Source organism: Sinohyriopsis cumingii, chromosome 5, assembly GCF_028554795.1.
Source record: "Sinohyriopsis cumingii isolate HCF-2022 chromosome 5, ASM2855479v2, whole genome shotgun sequence".
In the NCBI taxonomy this organism is placed as follows: domain Eukaryota; kingdom Metazoa; phylum Mollusca; class Bivalvia; order Unionida; family Unionidae; genus Sinohyriopsis; species Sinohyriopsis cumingii.
The window spans coordinates 106456056-106481290 of record NC_142965.1 but is presented as its reverse complement, the minus strand read 5'-3'; the positions used below and the strand labels follow the sequence as shown (position 1 = coordinate 106481290).

The following is a 25235-nucleotide window of genomic DNA, read 5'->3' as shown; positions in this document are numbered from 1 at the left end:
TCTGAAGCAGAGAACCATAAAAATGTGTACCCTTCTGTTCCAGTTCTGGAAGAAAATTCAAGATATTTTTAATGAGAAATTTATTAACAGTCTATTCATTCAGCATAACTTACACCTCTTGTCATATTTATAATGTTACTTATTTCGCATCGCTCTCCTCAACTCATAAATATAGTTCTGCCTTGAGATAAATCAAATCATTTTTAAGATGGCTGTGAAATGGTCAAAGCCAAAATAATCTGCAAGAAAACCAAATGCAATAGACACATTGGGAATTCTCTAATTGTTGTGAGGTATTTTAAGTAATTTAGGTTCAACTATACTGCCCCAGATCTTCCATTATTAAATGCATCAGGAGATCTGGGTCTGTTCAGTTTAATCAGAAGAACAAACACCACCGTTACTGATCTGTCAGTGCTTTATGCACCAACAGATTTTGGTTAATTTTGTTACTTCCAAGTATATATGGTATTTTGTCAACTTCACAACAAACCACAACTTAAGACATAATGAATAAGAACTTGAAAACAGAACATCTTTTGCAAAACAAGTGAATTTCATATATATAAAAAAAGAATTCCCAGTATTTAATAGATTTTATTGGAATAACTACAATAATTGTATCATTTTATGAAATCTGAACTGACAATATTGAGTATTTGCATTGTGACTCAATGAAAAGATACAATCATCTAAGGAAACTAAGTTTTCCACCATCTGAAAAAAATGGGTAATGGGATATCTTTCATTTTGTTCACTATAGGTAATTCCCCCTGACTCTCTTCCTCTCTTCAACATGACATCTACAAACACACAGCACACAATGTCATTTTCAATACTCTCTGCAACATGACATCTGCAAAACACATAGCGCACTGTGTCATTTTCCAATCCTCTGTACAACCCAATCTTGTTGACAGAGTGGGCATCTGTTATTCTGTTTCACCCAAAGTGTCATGCAGCAGTTGTGGAATGAATGGTTGCATTCCCCCCAAACCACTGAAAAACAAAACGAAATAACAGTAGAATATCTTATCTTCTACTGAATCAATACAAAACCAGTATATTCATCTCAAACACAGTAAATCAAAATATTTTAATCATGTCATAAAATTTAAGGAAATCATTAAAATTAGCATAATAGCTACATAAAATTTCATTACATTTTCAGCATGATTTCAGAGAAGTAAAAATGATTATTTTCTCTTTTCGAAAGCTACCCTCTGCTTCAAATACATGCATGATGCATGGTTGACAGGAGAGGTTCCAGTGCGATGGTATATGGTCTGAGTACCGCCAAATTGTCCACTGTGTAAAAAAAACTATTTTTAGCAGACATCATGTTATCATTCAATGCGAGAAAAGAAAAGTAGAAAGACTAAGAGTTATAGAGAAAATTAGTAATAACGACAGATATAGAAAAGAAAACGTACTATACTTAGATGGGAGATTTGACAAAGAAACACTATATAAAATAACTGACTATATTGTAGACACATTGAAAGCAATTTAAATTTCAAAAATTTAACAAGTAAATATAAAAATCTCCCAGTCACATAACTTCCTAAAACTGAATATTTGTTGAAATATCCCACACATAAATTGTTATTATGACTCTCCAATCTTCCAGTCATATAACTTCCTAAACTTCCATCATTCTCTCATTCTTAATGGGTATAGGTAATGAGAAAAACAGGAAGGGACAGGGATCCATAATGGGGGAAGTACGAGATAATGAAGTCATGGGACTACGTCACATGGTGCTACACGAAGTGAACAGGCCTGTGAAAGAGTTTTGGAAATATCCCCAGGTGGGAAACTCAGGCGTACAACACAAAGAAATAACTACTCCTATATACTCTCTACCTAATTTACTCTGTCTCTGTTACACAGCTCCCGTACTGTGTATCTATCCCCATTTAGCAGGAAATAAATATAAAAATTATGTTTTTTTTTTTTTGGAACATAATCTTAAATAAATAAAGGCGGACTAACTTGTGCTGGGAGAAATACAGTAAATAAAAAAAGTGTGGACCCCTGCACGAGCCCAACCGACCTAATCATATTAATTTAAGCAAAGAATGACACAGACCAACACACACATAAAACAATAACTTCTTTTTTCTTTCAAAACCAATAGTCCATTGTTTCATTGCCAAATTCCAAATTTGAAATAAATATAACCATTATTAAAATATAAGATTGTAAGACAACTGGGTTAAAATTTGAAATATGTGTAACTGGCTATCCCTACAAAGAAAACTATATATAGCACACATACATACAGCAATATACACATAGCACACACGGGATATAGGTGACCTCTGGCCAAGGTCAACAAGAAAACCAGGAATGGGACTTTGAGTAAGGTGATAGAAACCAACTCAGAAGAACTACCCTGTAGAAAACATCAGGAAATTCAACAAATACCCCATCAAAAATAAATTTTTGATCGGAATTCTTTACTTAAAAAAAAAAACATACAACACACCTGGGGGAAAACACATACATATAAACACTTTCCTTTTCTTGGGAAAAGGGGGGTGGGTGGGCATCTGTCTGGTGCCCTTCCCCCCGCTAGTGCTAAAAAGTATGATAGACCAATGCCCAAAACCCTTCAAAGTTCATATCAGGCCCCTCCTGTATCGTAAGTGAGGTGGCAGTCAGTCATGTTACATTAAAAAAAAAACAACTAAAAAACTAACTTACCTGAGAAAACTTTGATTGCATTGATGAAATGTAAAAATTTATTTTGAAAATGCTTTAAGACTACTAAATTAGTCATATATATCCCCATGTATGCTCCTTACGCCTATGAAGATCTCTACTTATCATATTTCTATTGAAAGTTCAGCTTTATGTAGATAGCAAAGCATGTGACCTATGAATGGGGAACAGACATGCATGTACATGTAATTCTAAACTACTGTTTTAGATATGTATGTACCAGAAACCTGCAACGACCAGTCTAGTGGGTAAGCAACCAGTGCAATTGATGCATGGACCAATAATGGGATTTAGGGCAAGTGTATTCATGACAAGCTGTTAATTGGTTACTTTACTGCTGTAATCTGGAGAGTTTAGGCCAAATGCAGCATGTTTTTTGAGGGATTTTAAATAATAAAGGTATAAACTGTGGTCCTGTTAGTTCTCCTGTCTTTGATTATAAAAATTGTCCAACCTTTGGTGGAGTTGAGATCAGCAAAATCAACTTGCATGTTTTTTTTGTTGTTGTTTGTCTTATTTAATTGCTATTGTGTTTTTTCTGATGTTTGAAGTTACAGTTGAAAGAATAGTAATTCAGCTGCTCAATACTCCTCATTACTCTAGTGTAATGAAATACTGGTTAAACAAAATATGAACAACGTGTAAACAGAACCTGAAACTGTGTAAGTCAAGACATGCTTCCTATTCTAATCAACAAAAAACGCTGTTGATCTAATGGTTAAGTGGGACATGGAACAATTGGACAATGGCTGATCTTAGGACCTGCAGCAAAAATGTGTGAAATTTTATCGAGATCCAAAAAATCACACAAGTCAAATTAATGATTTTGTTTTAAGGTTGGGCATATGGAATTTGGAGTCGGGCTTGTAGAGTTTGAGTTGAAGCTTGTGATATTTTTTGTTACCAGTCTTTTGCCTGTGTCTAAAAAAAAAATTCTTTGCACTTTGAAAGCATACCAAAATAACAGTGATGTCTTGTAACTTTATTCAAATATGTATCTGGACACAACTATAGTTCTACAATTATAGAAAAAGAGACATGCCAAAGGTAAACACCACTTTCAGATGAAATAACTGCCCTATCATCAGGAATAGTGCTGACGAGCAACAGATGTGATTCAAAGTGTTGAAAATTGGGACAACTATGTTTCACTATATGTTAGATCACTGATGCTGACACAAGGAATAGCATTTATTTAGAACTACCTTACTTAGCTGTAGATGAGATTCTATAAATTGTAAAATTTAGAACATTTCATGATCAGGCCACCCTCTATTAAATCTTAAAATTAAAGGTTTCATCTTGAAAAAATTGTGGAGAATACTATAACAAAATAGCTATTTAAATCAATGGAACAATTCCTGTTTGTGCAGTCAAGTAGTGAAACTTGTATAAAATCATTTACATTTCAATACTTATAAAGTCATAGCAACATATTCAACTCAGAAAATATGGATCTGTTTTGTGCAAATTCTTGTGGGGGTTTTTTTTTTTGGGGGGGGTATATTTTATTATCCACTGAAGCCAATTGTGGTGGTGTTAAATGAAATTTTTTAGATGAAGACTTTCACTTTAATTGGTTTCTTTTTTAAAAACAGGTAACATATTCTTCTGGTTGTAGAACTGAGATTTCTTTCCTAGAGATGAGTAGTAAAATTTTAAGCAGATTTTTTGTAGTATCAATATCCATATGCAAATGAATAATAGCACATGGTTCTCCCCTCCCCCCAATCTTTGAATTTTTTTTATCATACATGAAATTGCTGAAGCTGTTTTCAAGGATAAAGTAAGAAAGCCATTCCTCCAATTTCTGAAAGCAGCAATTAGTACTGTATATACTCACCCACAGTTAAGTTCAACTACAAACTGCATGGACCCAGATCTGGCATTCCATAATGCACCAGCAGATCTGGATCTATGTAGTTTGTAGTTTGTTAGGAGTAATTAGTACAACACAGACCCTGATCTCCTAGTGATGGCAAATCAGGATCTGTGTGGTTTATAGTTCAACTTATTTGCAAGTATACATGTCTCTCCTGTTTTAGTAATGTAGAATAGTTGTGTAAAGTGTTGAATTTTGAATAGTACTGAGCACTGAGCATTACATGTACAATTTTATCACGTTTAAGACAGAAAAGTCTTTCTGAAGGGTCACTTTGACCTTTCTTCTGTTCTCCCACCCATGTCCATGTTAAACTTGAAAGACCAACATCTACGACTCATTGAGATTGACAAGGGCATTGTAATGCTGTCCTGAGAAAGTAAACATTTGACCTAACAACCGTAACCATTTGATAGGAACCCATGTCAAATAGTCATGTTCAAAGGGAAGTTGATTCCAACATAGTTCAGAGATTCTATGCTATCTGAAATCTGAAGAAAGAAATGAATATCTTGGGAAAAATTTAGAGACCGCTGCGCACGATTACTAAGAGTAAATTAAGGCATACACTTTGGAAGAAATGTGAATTTAAAGTGACGACCTTGGTAGAAATTCTTTAGCCCAAAATTTCCTGAGAGAGAAGTTTGGCTCTGATGGAAACCTAAAAAGAATAGTGCTTTCCTTGTTAAACAAGAAAAGGGGACCAGGTAGCTGTCTTGCAAAAAAAAGACAGGTTTTAGTGCTATGAAGCATGATTTCTGAGAGAGAACAGCATTAAGGTAAGCAAATTTAATTTTTCATGTAATTTTCTCTTTCTGATTGTATGTTTTATGCAAATGTGTTTGATATGACTAGTACATGTATCTATATTATATATTGTTTATTCAATTTCATGGACATCTGTTGATGCTAGAGTTGTTATGCAATTTATCTCTATAATTTTACAGTTTTACTAGTTCATTGATAGAACTGATGGTTGTTGTTGTTGTTGTTCTAGGGTTTTAATGCCATTTTTCAGCACAAGATAGGCTATACATGGCAGCCAGTATAACTGGTGGGGGAAGAACCCTGGAAAACCCAGGGAAGAACCACCGACCCAAGAGAAGCTACTGGCAGGCTTTCCCACGTGCACATGCTAGCCGAGCCTTGGACTCGAACCCACGCAGATAGAGGTGAGATGGCAGTTATCCAGAACAGTGAGTGCTTTAGAACACTCAGCCACTCAGGGCCCCTAGAACTGATGGATTTCATGCGATCCAAATTTTCATATGTGTAGGATTTCATCGAGTTATATGACATAATTTCCTTTCTCTGTTAGGATGATATTGATTATCATGAGTTAACGATAATCACATGTTTATATCTGATTTTGTAATGTCTGAATAATCTTGTAGCTTGAGGACTGCTGTGAGCTAAAAATGTTTGAATTTTATGCAATGGTAATCGAGCATGTGGTAGTGTAGGTAGAGATACAGTAATTTTAGATACAATACTCACATGTTAATTTATGGTCAGTCGCTGTGAAGTGAGAGTGATGATCTATTGAATTAGGTCAGAATTTATGCATGGTTTGGATAGCTAGTTATGCTTCTGAGTACTGTAAGTGAGGGAATTTTATGTACTTATAGGAAGTGATACATATAAAGATTTATGGGTAATTTTGTCCTCTAAGGAAACAGCTTACTGAGAGAGACAGGACAGTCCAACGACAGAAATCAGAAGTCCAGAAATAAATGACTTGTTCAGAAAAAAAGGTTAGGATGTCGAGGAAGAAATGAAGCATTCAGAACAGGAAGACTAGAGAATAGGGTGAAGTGATACATGAGTCACAAGAGGAAGGTGCATGATGCAATCAATCATGGACATTAAGCTCTTTTCAAAACTCATTATTATGATGAAATAAATCCAGATCAGACACTGCTATTAAATTCTGCTGACATAATTTAGATTAAATTGGTGTTACCACTATTAAAAGTTTATTGATTCAATTTTGCTATTTTTCTCATCTAAGGGGGCTCGTATTGCATTATTTCTTCCCAATAATCTGGCTCAGTTATCTGTTGATATTCTACCTATCCACTCCCACTGGGTTATAAAATCGAAGGAGGACATCCCCATGATAATGCCAGCCAAACCCAATTAACAACCCCTCTTACTAAGTGGGTCACAGTAGAGGTTGTTATGCCCAAAAATATTATAGCATATCTGTGTTTTGGGGGTTTGTAATGTAGCTTTAACAATTTTATTTGTATCGTTGCAATGCATGCAGTGTGGCAGTTTATAGTGATGACTAGACTGGGGATCATGTTAGAGACATGCAGCAACATGTCCCACCCAGTCACATAAACCTGACACCAGGCCAACCAGTCCTAACACTCATCTCTTAATGCTGAATGTCAAGTGAGTCTGCTGCTAGCACCATTTTTGTTAATTTGTGCATAACTACAATTCTTTTGAAGCAATGTCTGAAAATGTCAAAGAATAAATATTATTTTGACAAAAACATGATGGTATCCATAAACAGTTTATGAAAACATACAGAAAATATGACACTTGCTAAATGACAATTTGTTATTTGTATCAACTGTTTTTACTCAATCCAAACAATGTAAATATATGCTAGCTTGCTATACTTTGTAAACAGAAACAAAATATCACTACTTTATTTCAATTATGCAACACAAAATATAAATTTTCTGATGACGTCTATCTGAACTACTGAAGCTAAAATATTAAATATTGATTAAATATTGATTTTGTATGAAATTATTTACATACACTACATTTATGTTCATGTTCATACCTATTCTGCCAATTCTCATATCAGCTTACTGAATGTCTATTTAGTAAGGAGAAACCACATAGGCTGACTTGTTTGCTTTTGCTAGTTTTACCTTCACATTTAGCACATTACTGGCCATATCACACTATGGAAATGTGTGCTAGAAGCCATTCCCAAGGATACAACAATGCATACAGCGCTATCTGGTCTGGGCAGCTATCAAATCAATAATCCTTGGATTACAATTTGGGCAGTCAACCTACTGAGTTACCACCATAGCTTTCCCATTGGATTAACAACAGTTATTCCCAGGCAGCTATCAATTCAATAATCCTTGGATTACGATTTGGGCATTCAACCTACTGAGCTACCATCATAGCTTTCCGATTGGATTAACAACAGTTATTCCATTGGCAGTGTATAGCTATTTATAAATGGTATTTCATTCTTTATTTTAGGCCAACATGAGTTTTTAAGGTGCCTAATTAGCAGAAGTAGTTAAATATTCTGGGCAGAGAAGGCTGATAATTTATATTTAAAGAATCCCATTAGTTTACACATTGCTCTGCTATTTTTAATAGCACTATATTCTTTATCTTTTTCTTTCTATTCTATAGAACAGATATCCCAAACTGTTTGTTCTCATTCTTTCTCTCCCACATTAATTTACACTAGGTTCTTTTATCCTTTATTTTATATCTATCCATTATAGACCCAATATTGATCACATTTTCCTTTACTGTGACTACCAACTGCTCAAACACATTTTTTCTTCTCTCTATATCTCTGATCGTAAATAGTACACATCAGTCAAGTCTATTATTTTCTCTTGCTTCTTACTTTAACATGGATGAGGTTGAGCAATACAATTTGGAATAGAATGCTTTTCCATAATTCATTCTAGACTCAGTAATATGGTGAATAATTCTACATACTTTGTGATTTAATAGTGTATTTAGATTATATTTAAAAACACAATAATTCATTTATTTTATACTGATCAGCACAATCATCATGTTAAATTTAACATTTACCAACACAATCATCATGTTAAATTTAACACTTACCAACACAATCATCATGTTAAATTTAACACTTACCAACACAATCATCATGTTAAATTTAACACTTACCAACACCATCATCATCTTAAATTTAACACTTACCAACACAATTATCTGGTTTATTGTTATACTTACCAACAAAACCATCAATTTCTTTTAAACTAACCAAAACAATCACACTTCACCAACACAAAAACCTTGCTTGTTTTAATGCTTACCAACACAATGTAATTTTTTATTTTATACTTACCAACACAATCATCTTGTTTGTTTTCTGACTGACATCTCAGACAAGCATCTGAAAAATGGAAAATGGTAAATAATTTTACCCTATCTGACAGAAATGCATATCTGAAAAGAGCTATTTCATCACAATTCATAAACTGACCTTTTAAACAATGAAATTATTTTGCTACTGGGTTGTGGGGGGAGGGGTTACCATGGAAAAGTTCAAAATTCAGAGATGGTCAAAAACAAAAGTAGAAATGTTGGCAGTTACAGTTTACAACATATAATAAATTATGTTAATAATTCTGTGTTTCTGAAATGGATACAAATCATAACTGTTGCCATCACAAGCTGACCTTGGTTCATATGTTTCTATCATGCACATTTAAATGTACCTCTAGTCTCCTGACCACACCAGTGGCCAAGTGGTCAGACCATCAGCCTCGGATGTGCGAGGTTGTGGGTTGGAGCCCCAGTCAAGTCATACATATCAAGTACCTCCAAGGAAACGTTTCTAGGTTAAGTGAAGCTAAGATAAAGGAAGGCGTCCTTAGTAGTCCTCAGATTCGTGAACTTCGAGACATGATGCATTTGACCGTGCACTGCGTGGCAAGGAAAAGACGGAATGGAAAGCCTTCCAGTTAGTGACAACAAATTTTCTCGGAAACAACAAGGCAAACTACTACAGGGTGTTCCTGGAAAACCCCCTCAAGGCATACAAAAAGCCTTGGTTGGAACAGGTCACTAAAAATACATTTTTTGCACTCTCATCCAGATTTGTTTCCACCAAACAACAGTGGAGCTGTGAGTGACAAGCACAGCAAGCAAATTCACCAGGACATTGCAACAATAGAGAAAATTGCTATCAGGGCAACTGGAGCTCGTCAATGTTTGCAGACTATTGCTGGACAGTGACAAGAGATGCTCCATTTAATGAATACAAGAGACATGCCAAGAAGCACAGAGTAGACACTGAATAACAGTGTTTCCCTTTACACACATTTGTGTGTCAGGGATGCACGCTGGAGAAAATTGATGCACACATTTTGTTGCCATGCGTTTTTTTGATGCAAAGGATTTTCATAATGTGATCAGGATTTATTTAATACCCAATGCATTGGACAATGGATGGCATCGTATATACTTCAAGCATAGGCACTGACTGGTTCCCCGCTTTCTTTGTTCCTTGCCTTGCATTCCTCTATTCGTATAGCAGAGTGCAACGCAGGGAACATTCGAAACAATGAACCAGACTAACATATGCAATGTTATGACGGAGTAGCTTCCACTAATCTCGTGAGCTCTCACGCGATTTCCATCTAGCTCAGCAAGCTGTCATCTAGATGTTTAATCTCAATGTTCATTGCACTAGAAAGTGATCTCCAGATTAAAACGCCGTGCACTAAAATTCATTAGCAAAGAAAGTGAAAGAAGCTGAGCACAAAAGAGTAACTGTCGATCTAACTTTAATGAAAAATGGAGAAAATAATGACCTAGACTGGAATACAGTATTCATACATTAGGATTACTGGTGTGACTTACGATCGCATGATTGCAAAGACTGCAAAAGTAAATAATCCTTTCTTGACAGGGTTTTAGAATTTTACAAAATCTGCCCTCATTTGCCACAAGATATCTGGAGAACACATTATAACCCAAGACATTCTTTCACGACAAAGAAATCAGTAAACTTGCAGAGACAAATGAGTTATTTGGATTACAGCCAGCGGGTCATTGCAGATTTTGTTGGTTTTTAAACTCTGCTGCAATAAAAGAAAGATCTTAAAGTTCAAGTGTAACTTATTAAACAGAAGATGAATCATTATCCTGCTTGATATTTGTATAAATGTCTTTTAGGATGAAGTACAATGAAACTGATGACAGTACACATTTTATGAAAGGCAGTAATTTGGCTGCCATTTTGTTAAAAGATTTTTATTTGGCTTTTTGTATTGGCTTGTACGTAATGTGTTGGGCTATAATATTGCTTCGTATTGATTATAAGGAGACTGTTAAAAGTACGACTTAAAAAGAAAAATGAACTAATAAAATTATTCTTTCAATGGACAATGCATTTGTTAATTGTGCATGTTGATTTATTTATATGTTTAGAGAGAGAGAGAGTATGTTGTGCAAGTTGCAATATCCTATTTCAAGCTGAAAAAGTACGAGTCATATGAAAATTTGTCAGTACATTTTTGACCCCCACATTTTTTATTTGACCCCCAGTTCTGACACCAAGGGTCTTTTTAACCTTCAATTTTACACCCCTGGGGGATACACTGGAATAAGGACTAAACTATGTACATGTACTTATATATGCATAATAGCTTTTTGTTTCATATTTTTTTTTATTTCTATAACCCTTTTGCTGTTTTTAAAAATGTTACATAAACAGAACCGTGAACTATCATCATGTAAAGCAACTATAAACACACGAAAAGACCTAGGTTTACAATTTATGATTAAAACTCTACTATCTACACAATATACATAGATGTAAAATCTTTATTATCTTGGAAACAGTAGCCAATCAGTGGTTTTAATTGTCATATCTGAATTCAGCATATAAAAAATCTATAACAAATAGCACATTTTATCTCTGAAGCAGACGACTTATAAAAAATTGTGGACCAGTGTAACCAAGGAGCTATTAAGTATTTTGATCCTAAATCTGCAGTGTGGATCCTATCACTGTATGGATGTTTTACTGAAATTGTCAGAAACATTCAACCAAGACAAGTCTTATAAACTGTATCCTATCAAACTGTATGGATGTTTTACTGAAATCGCCAGAAACATTCAACCAAGACGAGTCTTATAAACTGTATCCTATCATAGTATGGATGTTTTACTGAAATCATCAGAAACATTCAACCAAGACAAGTCTTATAAACTGTATCCTATCACAGTATGAATGTTTTACTGAAATCATCAGAAACATTCAACCAAGACACGTCTTATAAACTGTATCCTATCACAGTATGAATGTTTTACTGAAATCATCAGAAACATTCAACCAAGACAAGTCTTATAAACTGTATCCTATCAAATTGTATGGATGTTTTACTGAAATCATCACAAACATTCAACCAAGACAAGCCTTATAAACTGTATCCTATCAAATTGTATGGATGTTTTACTGAAATCATCAGAAACATTCAACCAAGACAAGTCTTATAAACTGTATCCTATCACAGTATGAATGTTTTACTGAAATCATCAGAAACATTCAACCAAGACAAGTCTTATAAACTGTATTCTATCACAGTATGGATGTTTTACTGAAATTGTCAGAAACATTCAACCAAGACAAGTCTTATAAACTGTATCCTATCACAGTATGGATGTTTTACTGAAATCGTCAGAAACATTCAACCAAGACGAGTCTTATAAACTGTATCCTATCAAATTGTATGGATGTTTTACTGAAATCATCAGAAACATTCAACCAAGACAAGTCTTATAAACTGTATCCTGTCAAATTGTATGGATGTTTTACTGAAATCATCAGAAACATTCAACCAAGACAAGTCTTATAAACTGTATCCTATCACAGTATGGATGTCAGAAACATTCAACCAAGACAAGTCTTATAAACTGTATTCTATCACAGTATGGATGTTTTACTGAAATTGTCAGAAACATTCAACCAAGACAAGTCTTATAAACTGTATCCTATCACAGTATGGATGTTTTACTGAAATTGTCAGTAACATTCAACCAAGACAAGTCTTATAAACTGTATCCTATCACAGCATGGATGTTTTACTGAAATCGTCAGAAACATTCAACCAAGACAAGTCTTACAAACTGTATTCTATCACAGTATGAATGTTTTACTGAAATCATCAGAAACCTTCAACCAAGACAAGTCTTATAAACTGTATTCTATCACAGTATGGATGTTTTACTGAAATTGTCAGAAACATTCAACCAAGACAAGTCTTATAAACTGTATCCTATCACAGTATGGATGTTTTACTGAAATTGTCAGAAACATTCAACCAAGACGAGTCTTATAAACTGTATCCTATCAAATTGTATGGATGTTTTACTGAAATCATCAGAAACATTCAACCAAGACAAGTCTTATAAACTGTATCCTGTCAAATTGTATGGATGTTTTACTGAAATCATCAGAAACATTCAACCAAGACAAGTCTTATAAACTGTATCCTATCACAGTATGGATGTCAGAAACATTCAACCAAGACAAGTCTTATAAACTGTATTCTATCACAGTATGGATGTTTTACTGAAATTGTCAGAAACATTCAACCAAGACAAGTCTTATAAACTGTATCCTATCACAGTATGGATGTTTTACTGAAATCGTCAGAAACATTCAACCAAGACAAGTCTTATAAACTGTATCCTATCACAGCATGGATGTTTTACTGAAATCGTCAGAAACATTCAACCAAGACAAGTCTTACAAACTGTATTCTATCACAGTATGAATGTTTTACTGAAATCATCAGAAACCTTCAACCAAGACAAGTCTTATAAACTGTATTCTATCACAGTATGGATGTTTTACTGAAATTGTCAGAAACATTCAACCAAGACAAGTCTTATAAACTGTATCCTATCACAGTATGGATGTTTTACTGAAATTGTCAGAAACATTCAACCAAGACGAGTCTTATAAACTGTATCCTATCAATTTGTATGGATGTTTTACTGAAATCATCAGAAACATTCAACCAAGACAAGTCTTATAAACTGTATCCTGTCAAATTGTATGGATGTTTTACTGAAATCATCAGAAACATTCAACCAAGACAAGTCTTATAAACTGTATCCTATCACAGTATGAATGTTTTACTGAAATCATCAGAAACATTCAACCAAGACAAGTCTTATAAACTGTATCCTATCACAGTATGGATGTCAGAAACATTCAACCAAGACAAGTCTTATAAACTGTATCCTATCACAGTATGGATGTTTTACTGAAATTGTCAGAAACATTCAACCAAGACGAGTCTTATAAACTGTATCCTATCAAATTGTATGGATGTTTTACTGAAATCATCAGAAACATTCAACCAAGACAAGTCTTATAAACTGTATCCTGTCAAATTGTATGGATGTTTTACTGAAATCATCAGAAACATTCAACCAAGACAAGTCTTATAAACTGTATCCTATCACAGTATGGATGTCAGAAACATTCAACCAAGACAAGTCTTATAAACTGTATTCTATCACAGTATGGATGTTTTACTGAAATTGTCAGAAACATTCAACCAAGACAAGTCTTATAAACTGTATCCTATCACAGTATGGATGTTTTACTGAAATCGTCAGAAACATTCAACCAAGACAAGTCTTATAAACTGTATCCTATCACAGTATGGATGTTTTACTGAAATCGTCAGAAACATTCAACCAAGACAAGTCTTATAAACTGTATCCTGTCAAATTGTATGGATGTTTTACTGAAATCATCAGAAACATTCAACCAAGACAAGTCTTATAAACTGTATCCTGTCAAATTGTATGGATGTTTTACTGAAATCATCAGAAACATTCAACCAAGACAAGTCTTATAAACTGTATCCTATCACAGTATGGATGTCAGAAACATTCAACCAAGACAAGTCTTATAAACTGTATGCTATCAAAGTATGGATGTTTTACTGAAATTGTCAGAAACATTCAACCAAGACAAGTCTTATAATCTGTATGCTATCAAAGTATGGATGTTTTACTGAAACTGTCAGAAACATTCAACCAAGACAAGTATTACAAACTGTATCCTATCAAATTGTATGGATGTTTTACTGAAATCATCAGAAACAAGACAAGTCTTATAAACTATCCTATCACAGTATGGATGTTTTACTGAAATTGTCAGAAACATTCAACCAAGACAAGTCTTATAAACTGCATCCTATCACTGTATGGATGTTTTACTGAAATCGTCAGAAACATTCAACCAGGACAAGTCTTATAAACTGCATCCTATCACTGTATGGATGTTTTACTGAAATTGTCAGAAACATTCAACCAAGACAAGTCTTATAAACTGCATCCTATCACTGTATGGATGTTTTACTGAAATTGTCAGAAACATTCAACCAAGACAAGTCTTATAAACTGTATCCTATCATAGTATGGATGTTTTACTGAAATCATCAGAAACATTCAACCAAGACAAGTCTTATAAACTGTATCCTATCAAAGCATGGATGTTTTACTGAAATTGTCAGAAACATTCAACCAAGAAAAGTCTTATAAACTGTATCCTATCACTGTATGGATGTTTTACTGAAATCGTCAGAAACATTCAACCAAGACAAGTCTTATAAACTGTATCCTATCACAGTATGGATGTTTTACTGAAATTGTCAGAAACATTCAACCAAGACAAGTCTTACAAACTGTATCCTATCAAATTGTATGGATGTTTTACTGAAATCATCAGAAACAAGACAAGTCTTATAAACTATCCTATCACTGTATGGATGTTTTACTGAAATTGTCAGAAACATTCAACCAAGACAAGTCTTATAAACTGCATCCTATCACTGTATGGATGTTTTACTGAAATTGTCAGAAACATTCAACCAAGACAAGTCTTATAAACTGCATCCTATCACTGTATGGATGTTTTAATGAAATTGTCAGAAACATTCAACCAAGACAAGTCTTATAAACTGTATCCTATCATAGTATGGATGTTTTACTGAAATCATCACAAACATTCAACCAAGACAAGTCTTATAAACTGTATCCTATCAAAGCATGGATGTTTTACTGAAATCATCAGAAACATTCAACCAAGAAAAGTCTTATAAACTGTATCCTATCACTGTATGAACGTTTTACTGAAATCGTCAGAAACATTCAACCAAGACAAGTCTTATAAACTGCATCCTATCACAGTATGGATGTTTTACTGAAATTGTCAGAAACATTCAACCAAGACAAGTCTTACAAACTGTATCCTATCAAATTGTATGGATGTTTTACTGAAATCATCAGAAACAAGACAAGTCTTATAAACTATCCTATCACAGTATGGATGTTTTACTGAAATTGTCAGAAACATTCAACCAAGACAAGTCTTATAAACTGCATCCTATCACTGTATGGATGTTTTACTGAAATTGTCAGAAACATTCACCCAAGACAAGTCTTATAAACTGTATCCTATCAAAATGTATGGATGTTTTACTGAAATCATCAGAAACATTCAACCAAGACAAGTCTTATAAACTATATCCATTCATAGTATGGATGTTTTACTGAAATCGTCAGAAACATTCAACCAAGAAAAGTCGTATAAACTGTATCCTATTACAGTATGGATGTTTTACTGAAAAGTCTTATAAACTGTATCCTATCAGAATATGAAGTAACAGACATGCAGAAAAAATGAAACAATTCCCAAACCAAAATTGCAAGCTTGTTTTAAAGCTTGCAGCAAGCTTGCCACAAGCTAATTTATAAAGCTTTTATTTGGAACATTGCAGCAAGCTTGCAAATGCTTATTTTTACAAGCTAGCACAAGCTTATTTAACAAGACAGTGTCATAAGCATGCACAAGCTGAGAAAGGTACAGGTTTGACCATCAACTTGTTCTCCATCTCCAGTCATGTCAGATCAATAAGAAAATGAGGCAGAAAATAACCCATTGGTCTAGATGCAGGCATTCACACTGTCAATGGCTTAATTATAAATAACCCATTGGTCTAGGTGCAGGCATGCACACTGTCAGTGGCTTAATTATAAATAAACCATTGGTCTAGGTGCAGGCATGCACATTGTCAATGGCTTAATTATAAATAACCCATTGGTCTAGGTGCAGGCATGCACACTGTCAATGGCCTAATTATAAATAACCCATTGATCTAGGTGCAGGCATGCACACTGTCAATGGCCTAATTATAAATAACCCATTGATCTAGGTGCAGGCATGCACACTGTCAATGGCCTAATTATAAATAACCCATTGGTCTAGGTGCAGGCATGCACACTGTCAATGGCCTAATTATAAATAACCCATTGGTCTAGGTGCAGGCATGCACACTGTCAATACATCTTGTACTTGTCAGTTTTATGCATACAAACTTTGATTATAGTAACCAACAGTGCACTGGAACTATTTAAAGGGCATCGATATGACGCATCAGATAAGTCAGGACATATGTAAAATGTAGTCCCGAGTTTTGACACCTAGTGGGAGGAGTTTAAATCAAAATGGTAAATTTTCATTGCTGCACATGTCTTTCATATACCAATGTAGACACAAATCTTTGGACACCAGGTGAGCATTTTTCATCAATTTATGTTAGAACTTCTGTTTGATTTCTGAGTCAAGTAACATTATTTTTAACTAGATTTGAAAAATTACCTGCTACCATAAATGGGAGATTATGTTTGGCTAAAAAGGTTGACAAACAGTGTATTGGCTAAAAAGGTTGACAAACAGTGTATTGGCTAAAAAGGTTGACAAACAGTGTATTGGCTAAAATGGTTGACAAACAGTGTATTGGCTAAAAAGGTTGACAAACTGTATTGGCTAAAATGGTTGACAGTGTATTGGCTAAAATGGTTAACAAACAGTGTATTGGCTAAAAAAGTTGACAGTGTATTGGCACATGGATCATTATCCACATTTGAATAAGATTCGAGAAATGAGGATTTTTGGTGGTTTTGTGTTGTCACATCTAATATGCTAGAATATGCTGCATGATGGGTAATGGCATTCTTGCCACCCTAGCAGATTCTATAATTAGCTTCAAATGAAGGGCATATTGCTTATTCATGACCATGAACTGGATTCCAGTCACTGAAATTATCGTTTTCATCCTTCGTTGAATTTTGTCATGTTTCAGTTGCTTGGACTTGGGTGTTTTAGCACTGTGAGATAGCACATGCTTATATATCTATTATATCTATAAACATGAAAACACCTAAGCCAAACCACAGGGCCTTGTTATAAAGAAAATTAGGCATATCGGTCAATGAATCAAGGGCTAAGCGGTCTAACCTATAACAATACAACACAAGTGAAGACACTAGTCTGCACCCCTTGGTAGTTCCACCACTGCTATTTTGACCTAATTTCATTTGCAAATTTCCAACCTAAACCAATGGTAATGAAGACTAGTTCAATTTTCAAAACAGCTTGACACATATTGTTCAATTCATGACATACAAGAGACAATTGAACAATTTTTTTTCGTGACGACTGTACAAGTATTGTAAAGGATGTGCCATTTGTGTTTGGATGGTCATGGATTTTACCATCTACCAAAAGAGGTTTAGATTAGAGGATGTTTGGATCGTACCTTTCAGGTCAATTGTAAAATCCAAGACTATCCTAAATGCTCTGTGTAGATGGCCAGAGATTTGATCTCATTCGGTCAGTGGTTAAATCCAAGACTATCTGAACACAAACTGTACTTCTTTCCCAGTATTTGTTAAGTTGCCAAAACTGGCGAACAATTGTTTAATTTTCTCCAGTATCTCATGAACTGAATGACATGTATCAAATTGTTTTGAAAACTGAACTATTCTTGATTATGGCTAGCTTAGGTTGGTTGTTACTCTTGTTATAGGGTTTAACACCATTTTTTAGCACAAGATAGGCTATACGTTGCAGCCAGTATAAATGGTGGAGAAAGAACCCAGGAAAACACTGGAAAGAACCATCGACCCACGAGAAGCTACTGGAAAGCTTTCTCAGATACCCACATTGGCCGAACCTGAGACTTGAACCAATGCAGACAGAGGTGAGATGGCTGTGATCCGTAATGGTGAGCGCTTTAGACCACTGGGCCACTCAGAAATTAGCAGATACAATTCAAACAATCTACCAGGGTTGGAACTACCAAGGGGTTGGGACTCATGTCTTCCCTTGTGTTATATTCTTACAAATTAGACTCTCCCCACAGCCCTCGATTCATTGACAGATACTCCCATGTTTCTTTGTAATGAGCCCCTGTGAGCCAAAACAAGACAGCTTTATGCTCACTGAGATCTTTAGTAGTCCAAAGATAATCGATTGAGCTTTAATTCCTTTTGGAATTACTTCTGTCCACAAATTATTGTTATGTATTTTTAATTTGTAGTGTGTGGTTGACTTTGTCCATAACAGAAGGTAGGAGTTTGGACCTACCTGACTAGTGTCTTGTTTTTTTTGTAAAAATAATACAAAGATAATTATTGTATATGATTAAAGATTATATATTAAGATTATTATCATTTTTTGGTAAACATGTTTACCTGGATTTGAGTTCAGGACATTGGTTTTCCCCTCTGTAATTCCTGATTGACCTAATGTTTGTCCTGTTCTTTACAAATGTTTTAGTAAAAAGCATGATCTTGTTCGTAACTGAGAATGTTCTGGAAATAACCTTTGACCCTCAAACTCATACTCATCCTCTTATTGTGTCTTAAGTTTTTATATTAAGGTTGTTTTCATCAGAATTATTTATTCCTATCTCGACATATAAAGTGTGATCTGTCTTTTTAATGTGTTCAGTCTTAATTTGAGAGGATTTAATTATTTTAATTATTCATGAAATTTACAAAGTGCTCATTAATACTTTTGAACTAAATCATTATTTTGAAATTATTGTGAACTCATATAGAGACAGTTTGGATTATATCACTGTGATACATCAAGACTATTAGCACATCAACACTATTTCTAAGATGTTGGACCAAACAGCCCATTCAAGACTGAAAATCATTCAAATTAATTCAGAATGGTCTATACCAAGGGTGGGCAAACTATGGCCCATGGGCTGCATGTGGCCCGCCAAGGGCTTTCATGTGGCCCGCCAAGGGTTTTCATGCGGCCTAGGAACAAGTCATCACTCGCACTGACTCTGTTTATGAAACTCTGTTTATCAAATAAATGTGCTTCTTTTGAAGTTTCAGTTTAAGTTTTCAAATATTAACAACATATAACAACTGAAAATTAATTAGATGTTATTTAGAAAAACCTTTTGTTTTTGCTATTTCAAATATTAATTATTTTACTTAACGAACTATGTAGCCCACGACAAGGTGTAAATTTGTGTATGCGGCACTTGCACTGGAAAGTTTGCCCACCTCTGGTCTATACCTTTTGACATGTGATGGAACTTTCAGAGCTTTTTAGGATTTAATATACAATACTAAAAGTTTTATTTTTTACAATTTTACTTTTGCATTCTAGGGAAATAAATTATTTCTTTAACTTTAAAAATCATGTTGGTTTTTGCTCTTTTCTGTTACTTGTAGTAATTTTAGGCAATAGTATCTGATTTGCTTTTTTCCCCTATTTTCACAAATACATGTCAAGCCAGAAAACAGCTTAGACCTTAAAGTGCATCTCGTGAATTCCACAACATAGCATTGTCCCATATGTTTCTGACCTATATAATTTGCATTTTAAAGTTCTCTCTTGGCATCCGTCCGTCTACGGGAGACGATGGCGTAGCTCCAAAGTAAGCTATTGTTTATCCTTCTTTCTAGCTCTCCTTTCAGCTTGTTTTATTCTTCTCTCTTCCTCTGCGTTCTGAACTTCCTGCCTGACAGCTAGACGCCAGCTGGAACGGTTGTTTGCACAGCTCTCCCAGTCGTTGACACTGATGTTTGCCATCTTCATATCCTTCTTGCAAACATCTTTGTAGCACAGATGTGGTCGTCCAGTTGGTCGTGCACCTTCTGCTAACTCCCCATATAACAGGTCCTTGGGAATGTGACCTGGGTCCATTCTCTTGACATGGCCAAGCCAGCGAAGGCACCTCCCGTGTCCACCCAGAGTCCCAGTGTGGTTTTCGAGCCGGTAGGTCAACTGTAGACATGATCTTCTCACTACGTCAGCTGCATGAGAAGTGCGCGAGCAGCAGATGCCCCTCTACATTGCCCTCATAGACCTGACGAAGGCGTTTGACCTGGTTAGTCGTAGTGGACTCTTCAGACTCCTGTAGAAGATCGGCTGCCCCCCACGTCTGCTTGCTGTCATTATGTCATTCCACGAGAACATGCACAGCACAGTGTGCTTCAATGGTGCAACATCTGAAGCATTCCTAGTCATCAGCGAAGTCAAACAAGGCTATGTCCTTGCGCCGACGCTCTTTGCCATCTTCTTCTCCATGCTTCTCCAGTACGCATTCAAGGACTGCAGCGAGGGAGTATACATCCATACCAGGGCTAATGGCAAGCTGTTCAACATCGCCCGCCTCCGTGCTAAGACTAAAGTCACAGAGGTACTCATCCGTGAATTGCTCTTCGCTGATGATGCAGCCTTGACATCACACATGGAAGATGGACTGCAGCAGCTGGTATGCCACCTCTCCCATGCTTGTAAGGAAGCTGGACTGACCATCAGTTTGAAGAAAACGAACGTCATGGTGCAGGGTGCAGACTCCCCTCCCTCTGTCACCATCGATGGGTACAACTTGGAAGTTGTCAAGAACTTCACATACCTCGGGTCTAACATCTCCAGCTCACTCTCCATTCATTCTGAGGTGAATGGCATGATTGCCAAGGCAGCAGCAGTTATGACCAGACTTAACCAGAGAGTCTGGAACAACCCCAACCTCACAGAGAATACCAAACTGCGTGTCTACCAAGCCTGCGCACTCAGCTCACTTTTCTACAGCACCGAAACATGGACCACCTATGCAAGACACGAGAGGAAACTCAACAGCTTCCACCTGAGATGTCTGCAGCGCATTCTGCACATCCAGTGGCAGGACAAAGTACCCAACACAGAGGTTCTAGAACGTGCCAACATGAACAGCATGTTCTCCATTCTCAGCGAGATTTTCAAGTTAAATCTTTAATAAAATAATACCTAGGCTTTGGTTTCAATGATTTGTATATTTTTTTCTGAATATATTTGCCCGATGATTTAAGATAACAGACGATCTAATAAACTGGTACATCCCAGACTTAGTGACGTCCGCCATTATTTCCTGTTAGGCCTACTGGTTCACTTACAGTTTCAAACTAATTTTATGACAAAATAGTGTATAAGAGGCAGTTAATGTATATCCAAATCACTGATTCTGATCTTAAAACACAAGTTTGTATGTTTTATAATCAAAGGATAGCATGCAGGAAATTGATAGTTGCTACCTTACTCGAAAAAGGGTTAATGGTCAATCAGCTATCAAAACATAATACTTGTGAATGGGCAAGAGTTTGTTTGTCAACGTAATTGATATCAAAACCAGGCCTAGCTACTGATGCCTTTATGAATACATTTTGCTACAAAACTAAAACTAACCGGGCAAAGGTGAGGGGCATTAAAAAAAATATGGTATGGTCAGTCAATGTACCTCTTAAATAATCACAGGGCGAAGTCGTTTTCGCTTTCCTAACAGAAGAAGTCAAAGTTTATATTCGGAAATGAACACAATAACGAAAGCTAAAGTTGTGCATTTGATGTACTTTTATAAATGACCACATGTGCATCTATGGGTCTTTCTGCCTCTGAATTCAATCACTCTAAATATCAGTACATTTTACCACCCGGCCGCCAGTCAAAGTCTTTGAACTTGCTGCCCAGCTATTGCATCATGTTCTTTTTCATGTACTCTTATAAAATGGCAACATGTATATACATCAATGGGTCTTTTAGTCACTGAATTCTTTCATGTAAATATCAGCACAGCTAACTAATCAACACATTTTCCCACAAAGCAGGTGGCTAAAGCAGGACTGGCAAGTCTTTGAATTTTCCACACACCTATTACATGCGTACGCAGGACTCCCGCCTCAGTGATTTTCTGCGTCCCAGATCAAAAATTGGCGTCCAAATACACGTAATTAAGCGTTTCAGAGATCTCTGCTTACTGTACTGTTTTTATCCTGGTGGAATCAAAATCTGACACTAGTAGATGGGTGCATTTTCAAGTTCTGTTTACATATATTTGAATTCGTTGAAATGTGACGGTAGTCAAGGTATGCCAAAGCATGTTAATGTTGGGGATATGTTTCTTGAATGAAATGAAATATTGCTTAAAGTTCCAATAGGAATAATATATTTTTTATTCATTTCATTACAGAATAATATTTCAACTTAATCCAATTTTGGTATTTTCGGCTTTGATCGCTTTCCAGCCAACTAAAATATAGGCCAACAAAACTTGAAAACATGCCCATTTCTTTGTGAGAATTTAAATTTATTAGAGAAAAGACTTCAGGGTAAGTAAAGTCTGACAAAAACATTTCTTTACTTTGTCGAAAAGCATCGTTATTGGTTGCCAGTTGTATGTGATATTCCAGAAAAATTGACTTTCATTACACTGTTAGTAGACATCAAAACACACTACACAGCGCTGTTAGTTAGGCAGCAAGACTCATCACCCCCAGAACAAAAATACTGGGTGATGTGTCTTACGTTGTAGGACTATATTATAATTAATGTATCATCCTACAAACTAATGAAAGCTTGAACAATTTCTTTTCTAAAATACGGATCCGGAGTACTAATCAATGTTTCCAAAATTTTCTTTAGATGAAAAACAAACAAGGGGCCAGGAGAAAAGGTGACAGACCAGCAGCAAGACATACAATCAAAATCATTGAGAAAATTAGATGATGAGAACATAATTTTTCCTAACGTTAAACGTATTCAATTCTTAATTACGTCAAGGTAGCGTATAAACCAAATGTGGGATCACTTAATAATACTAGACCTACAATGTAAAACATATCACATGCTGGGTTTGTTTAAGTATTATGTCCTACTATCTTATAACAGCCATGTATAGCATGTTCCGATGTCAACGACATCGGAACAAGTAGTCAACATTTCAGGAATATCTCACACATTTGGCAACATGTATCGACACTCAACTAATTTATGTGTAATTAATATACTTGCTACGCTGTCTTTATCCTGGCAGAATGAAAATACGACACAGGTTCATGTGGCGGATGTTTCTTGAACGAAACGAAACGTTACTTTATAGTTCCAACATGCATAATATATTTTTATTCATTTCATTAAAGAATAATATTTCAACTTAACTCGATTTTGTCCTTTCCGGCTTTCATCGCTTTCCAATCAATTGAAATGTTGGCCAACGAAACTTTAAAACAGGTCCATTTCTTTTGTGAGAATTTGAATTTATTAGAGAAAAGACATCAGAGTAAGTAAAGTCCAACTCAAATATTATGACTTTACTTTGAAGAAAAGCAGCCGTTATTTTAGTCGCCAGTTGTGTGAAATATTCCTGAAAATTTGACTTTCGTTACGACATCAAAATACACTACACAGCGCTGTTAGTTAGGCTGTAAGACCCTGACGCCCATGACATAAATATCAGCGTCTGGTCTTACCTGGAGGACTATTAATACTACCTGAATAAAACAGCTAGTCCAAACAAAAACAGTACGCTGTTTTTAATGCCCACCACATGCTGAAAAACTTCGGGCAAGGATATGTCATACTGGTCGGATAATTGGGGTAAGTTATAAACAGTAAGAAATTACTATGAAATAAGCACTTACCCATCACCTGAACTCGACATATTGCGCATGTATCACATTCTACGTCCCAGCTCCACATGGCTACAAGGTTCCACTTTTTCAAAGTAAACATTTTCTCCGGCTTCTGGGCTATTTCTCTATCTGCACAGCGATCAACCTCCATCTCGTCCGCCATGTTTTGTCGTAGTTGTTTTGATTAACTTCTATTTTAGTCCTCCGTCTAATGAAAAGCACCCTAGAATGTTTGTTCACTTACTGCACGTTCTATTCATAATTTGTTTTCTTTCTTTGTTTTCATTTTATTTTCTTTCTTATTTTGGGGCATACGGACTACTCTGTGTCGCAATACCTGTGTAATTATTTCCAACAAAATTATTTTTGGGTGTTGCCATTTTTATTCGATTAACATTTTATAATTTTTCATGATCCCGTAGTTTCTTCATTTTTTTTATTTTAAAAAAATTCAATTTGAATTGGCATCTGATTTTGAATGTTTTCTCATATCTTTTTGCATTTTTGTCATTTATTACCCTGCTCTGACATTTTCTACACAGTAGTGACAAAATCACGTCTTTCATGTATACTAATTTTGTTGTTTATCTATGATTTTTTACATAGTACTTTCTGTATCACTCTTGTTTTGTGTTTAACACAAATTCTCATACGTGGATGTTTAAACCCCTTCATAGTTTAATGCACCATTCATCACCTGTCACATTCTAGAAACTCACTTTCTTTGAAAAAATTTTGTGTCCTTATTAACGACACGCCTATTGTGCTATCCTCTACTTCTGTCAGGCTGTCGTTCCGTGTCAAGACTTCGCCGCTCTCTGACTTGAACATTATCTATATCCTGGTATAATAAATATAAATAACATAATGAGTGGTTTGCCATTAATTGTTATGATCATCAAATTCTTCCAATTTCGTCTATATCATAGTGCTTGTCTTACACAAATAAAATTCTTGTGCGTAAGACATGCCCTATATAACCCCCTCCTTTCAGGTCTACTAGTTCATAACTTACTGGATCACTTAAAATTACCTGCCTGATTTTATATCTTTCATCGGTAAAGTTAGGAAGCTAGCCCTTTCA

General features: G+C 35.3%; 1 protein-coding gene across 1 annotated transcript; it reads right to left on the bottom strand.

Annotated features, from left to right (window-relative positions):
• Window positions 1-581: 581 nt before the first annotated feature.
• LOC149799937 (RING-box protein 2-like) lies at window positions 582-24344 on the bottom strand. Its single transcript, XM_089959402.1, has 3 exons — window positions 24161-24344; window positions 8706-8753; window positions 582-999 (listed from the first exon to the last, which is right to left on the bottom strand). Exons 1-3 carry the CDS (start codon window positions 24312-24314, stop codon window positions 881-883), a joined length of 321 nt encoding a protein of 106 aa, XP_089815528.1. The 5' UTR covers window positions 24315-24344; the 3' UTR covers window positions 582-880.
• Window positions 24345-25235: the final 891 nt, after the last annotated feature.

Bases quoted from the DNA above. Each gene is read 5' to 3' on its own strand.
- LOC149799937 (XM_089959402.1), bottom strand. From the start codon at position 24,314: ATGGCGGACGAGATGGAGGTTGATCGCTGTGCAGATAGAGAAATAGCC. The intron at 8,754-24,160 runs GTAAGTGCTTAT...TCCATTTTTCAG, and splicing joins ATGTCGAGTTCAGGTGATGG to ATGCTTGTCTGAGATGTCAG. The intron at 1,000-8,705 runs GTAAGTATAAAA...TTTGTTTTTCAG, and splicing joins CAAACAAGATGATTGTGTTG to TGGTTTGGGGGGAATGCAAC.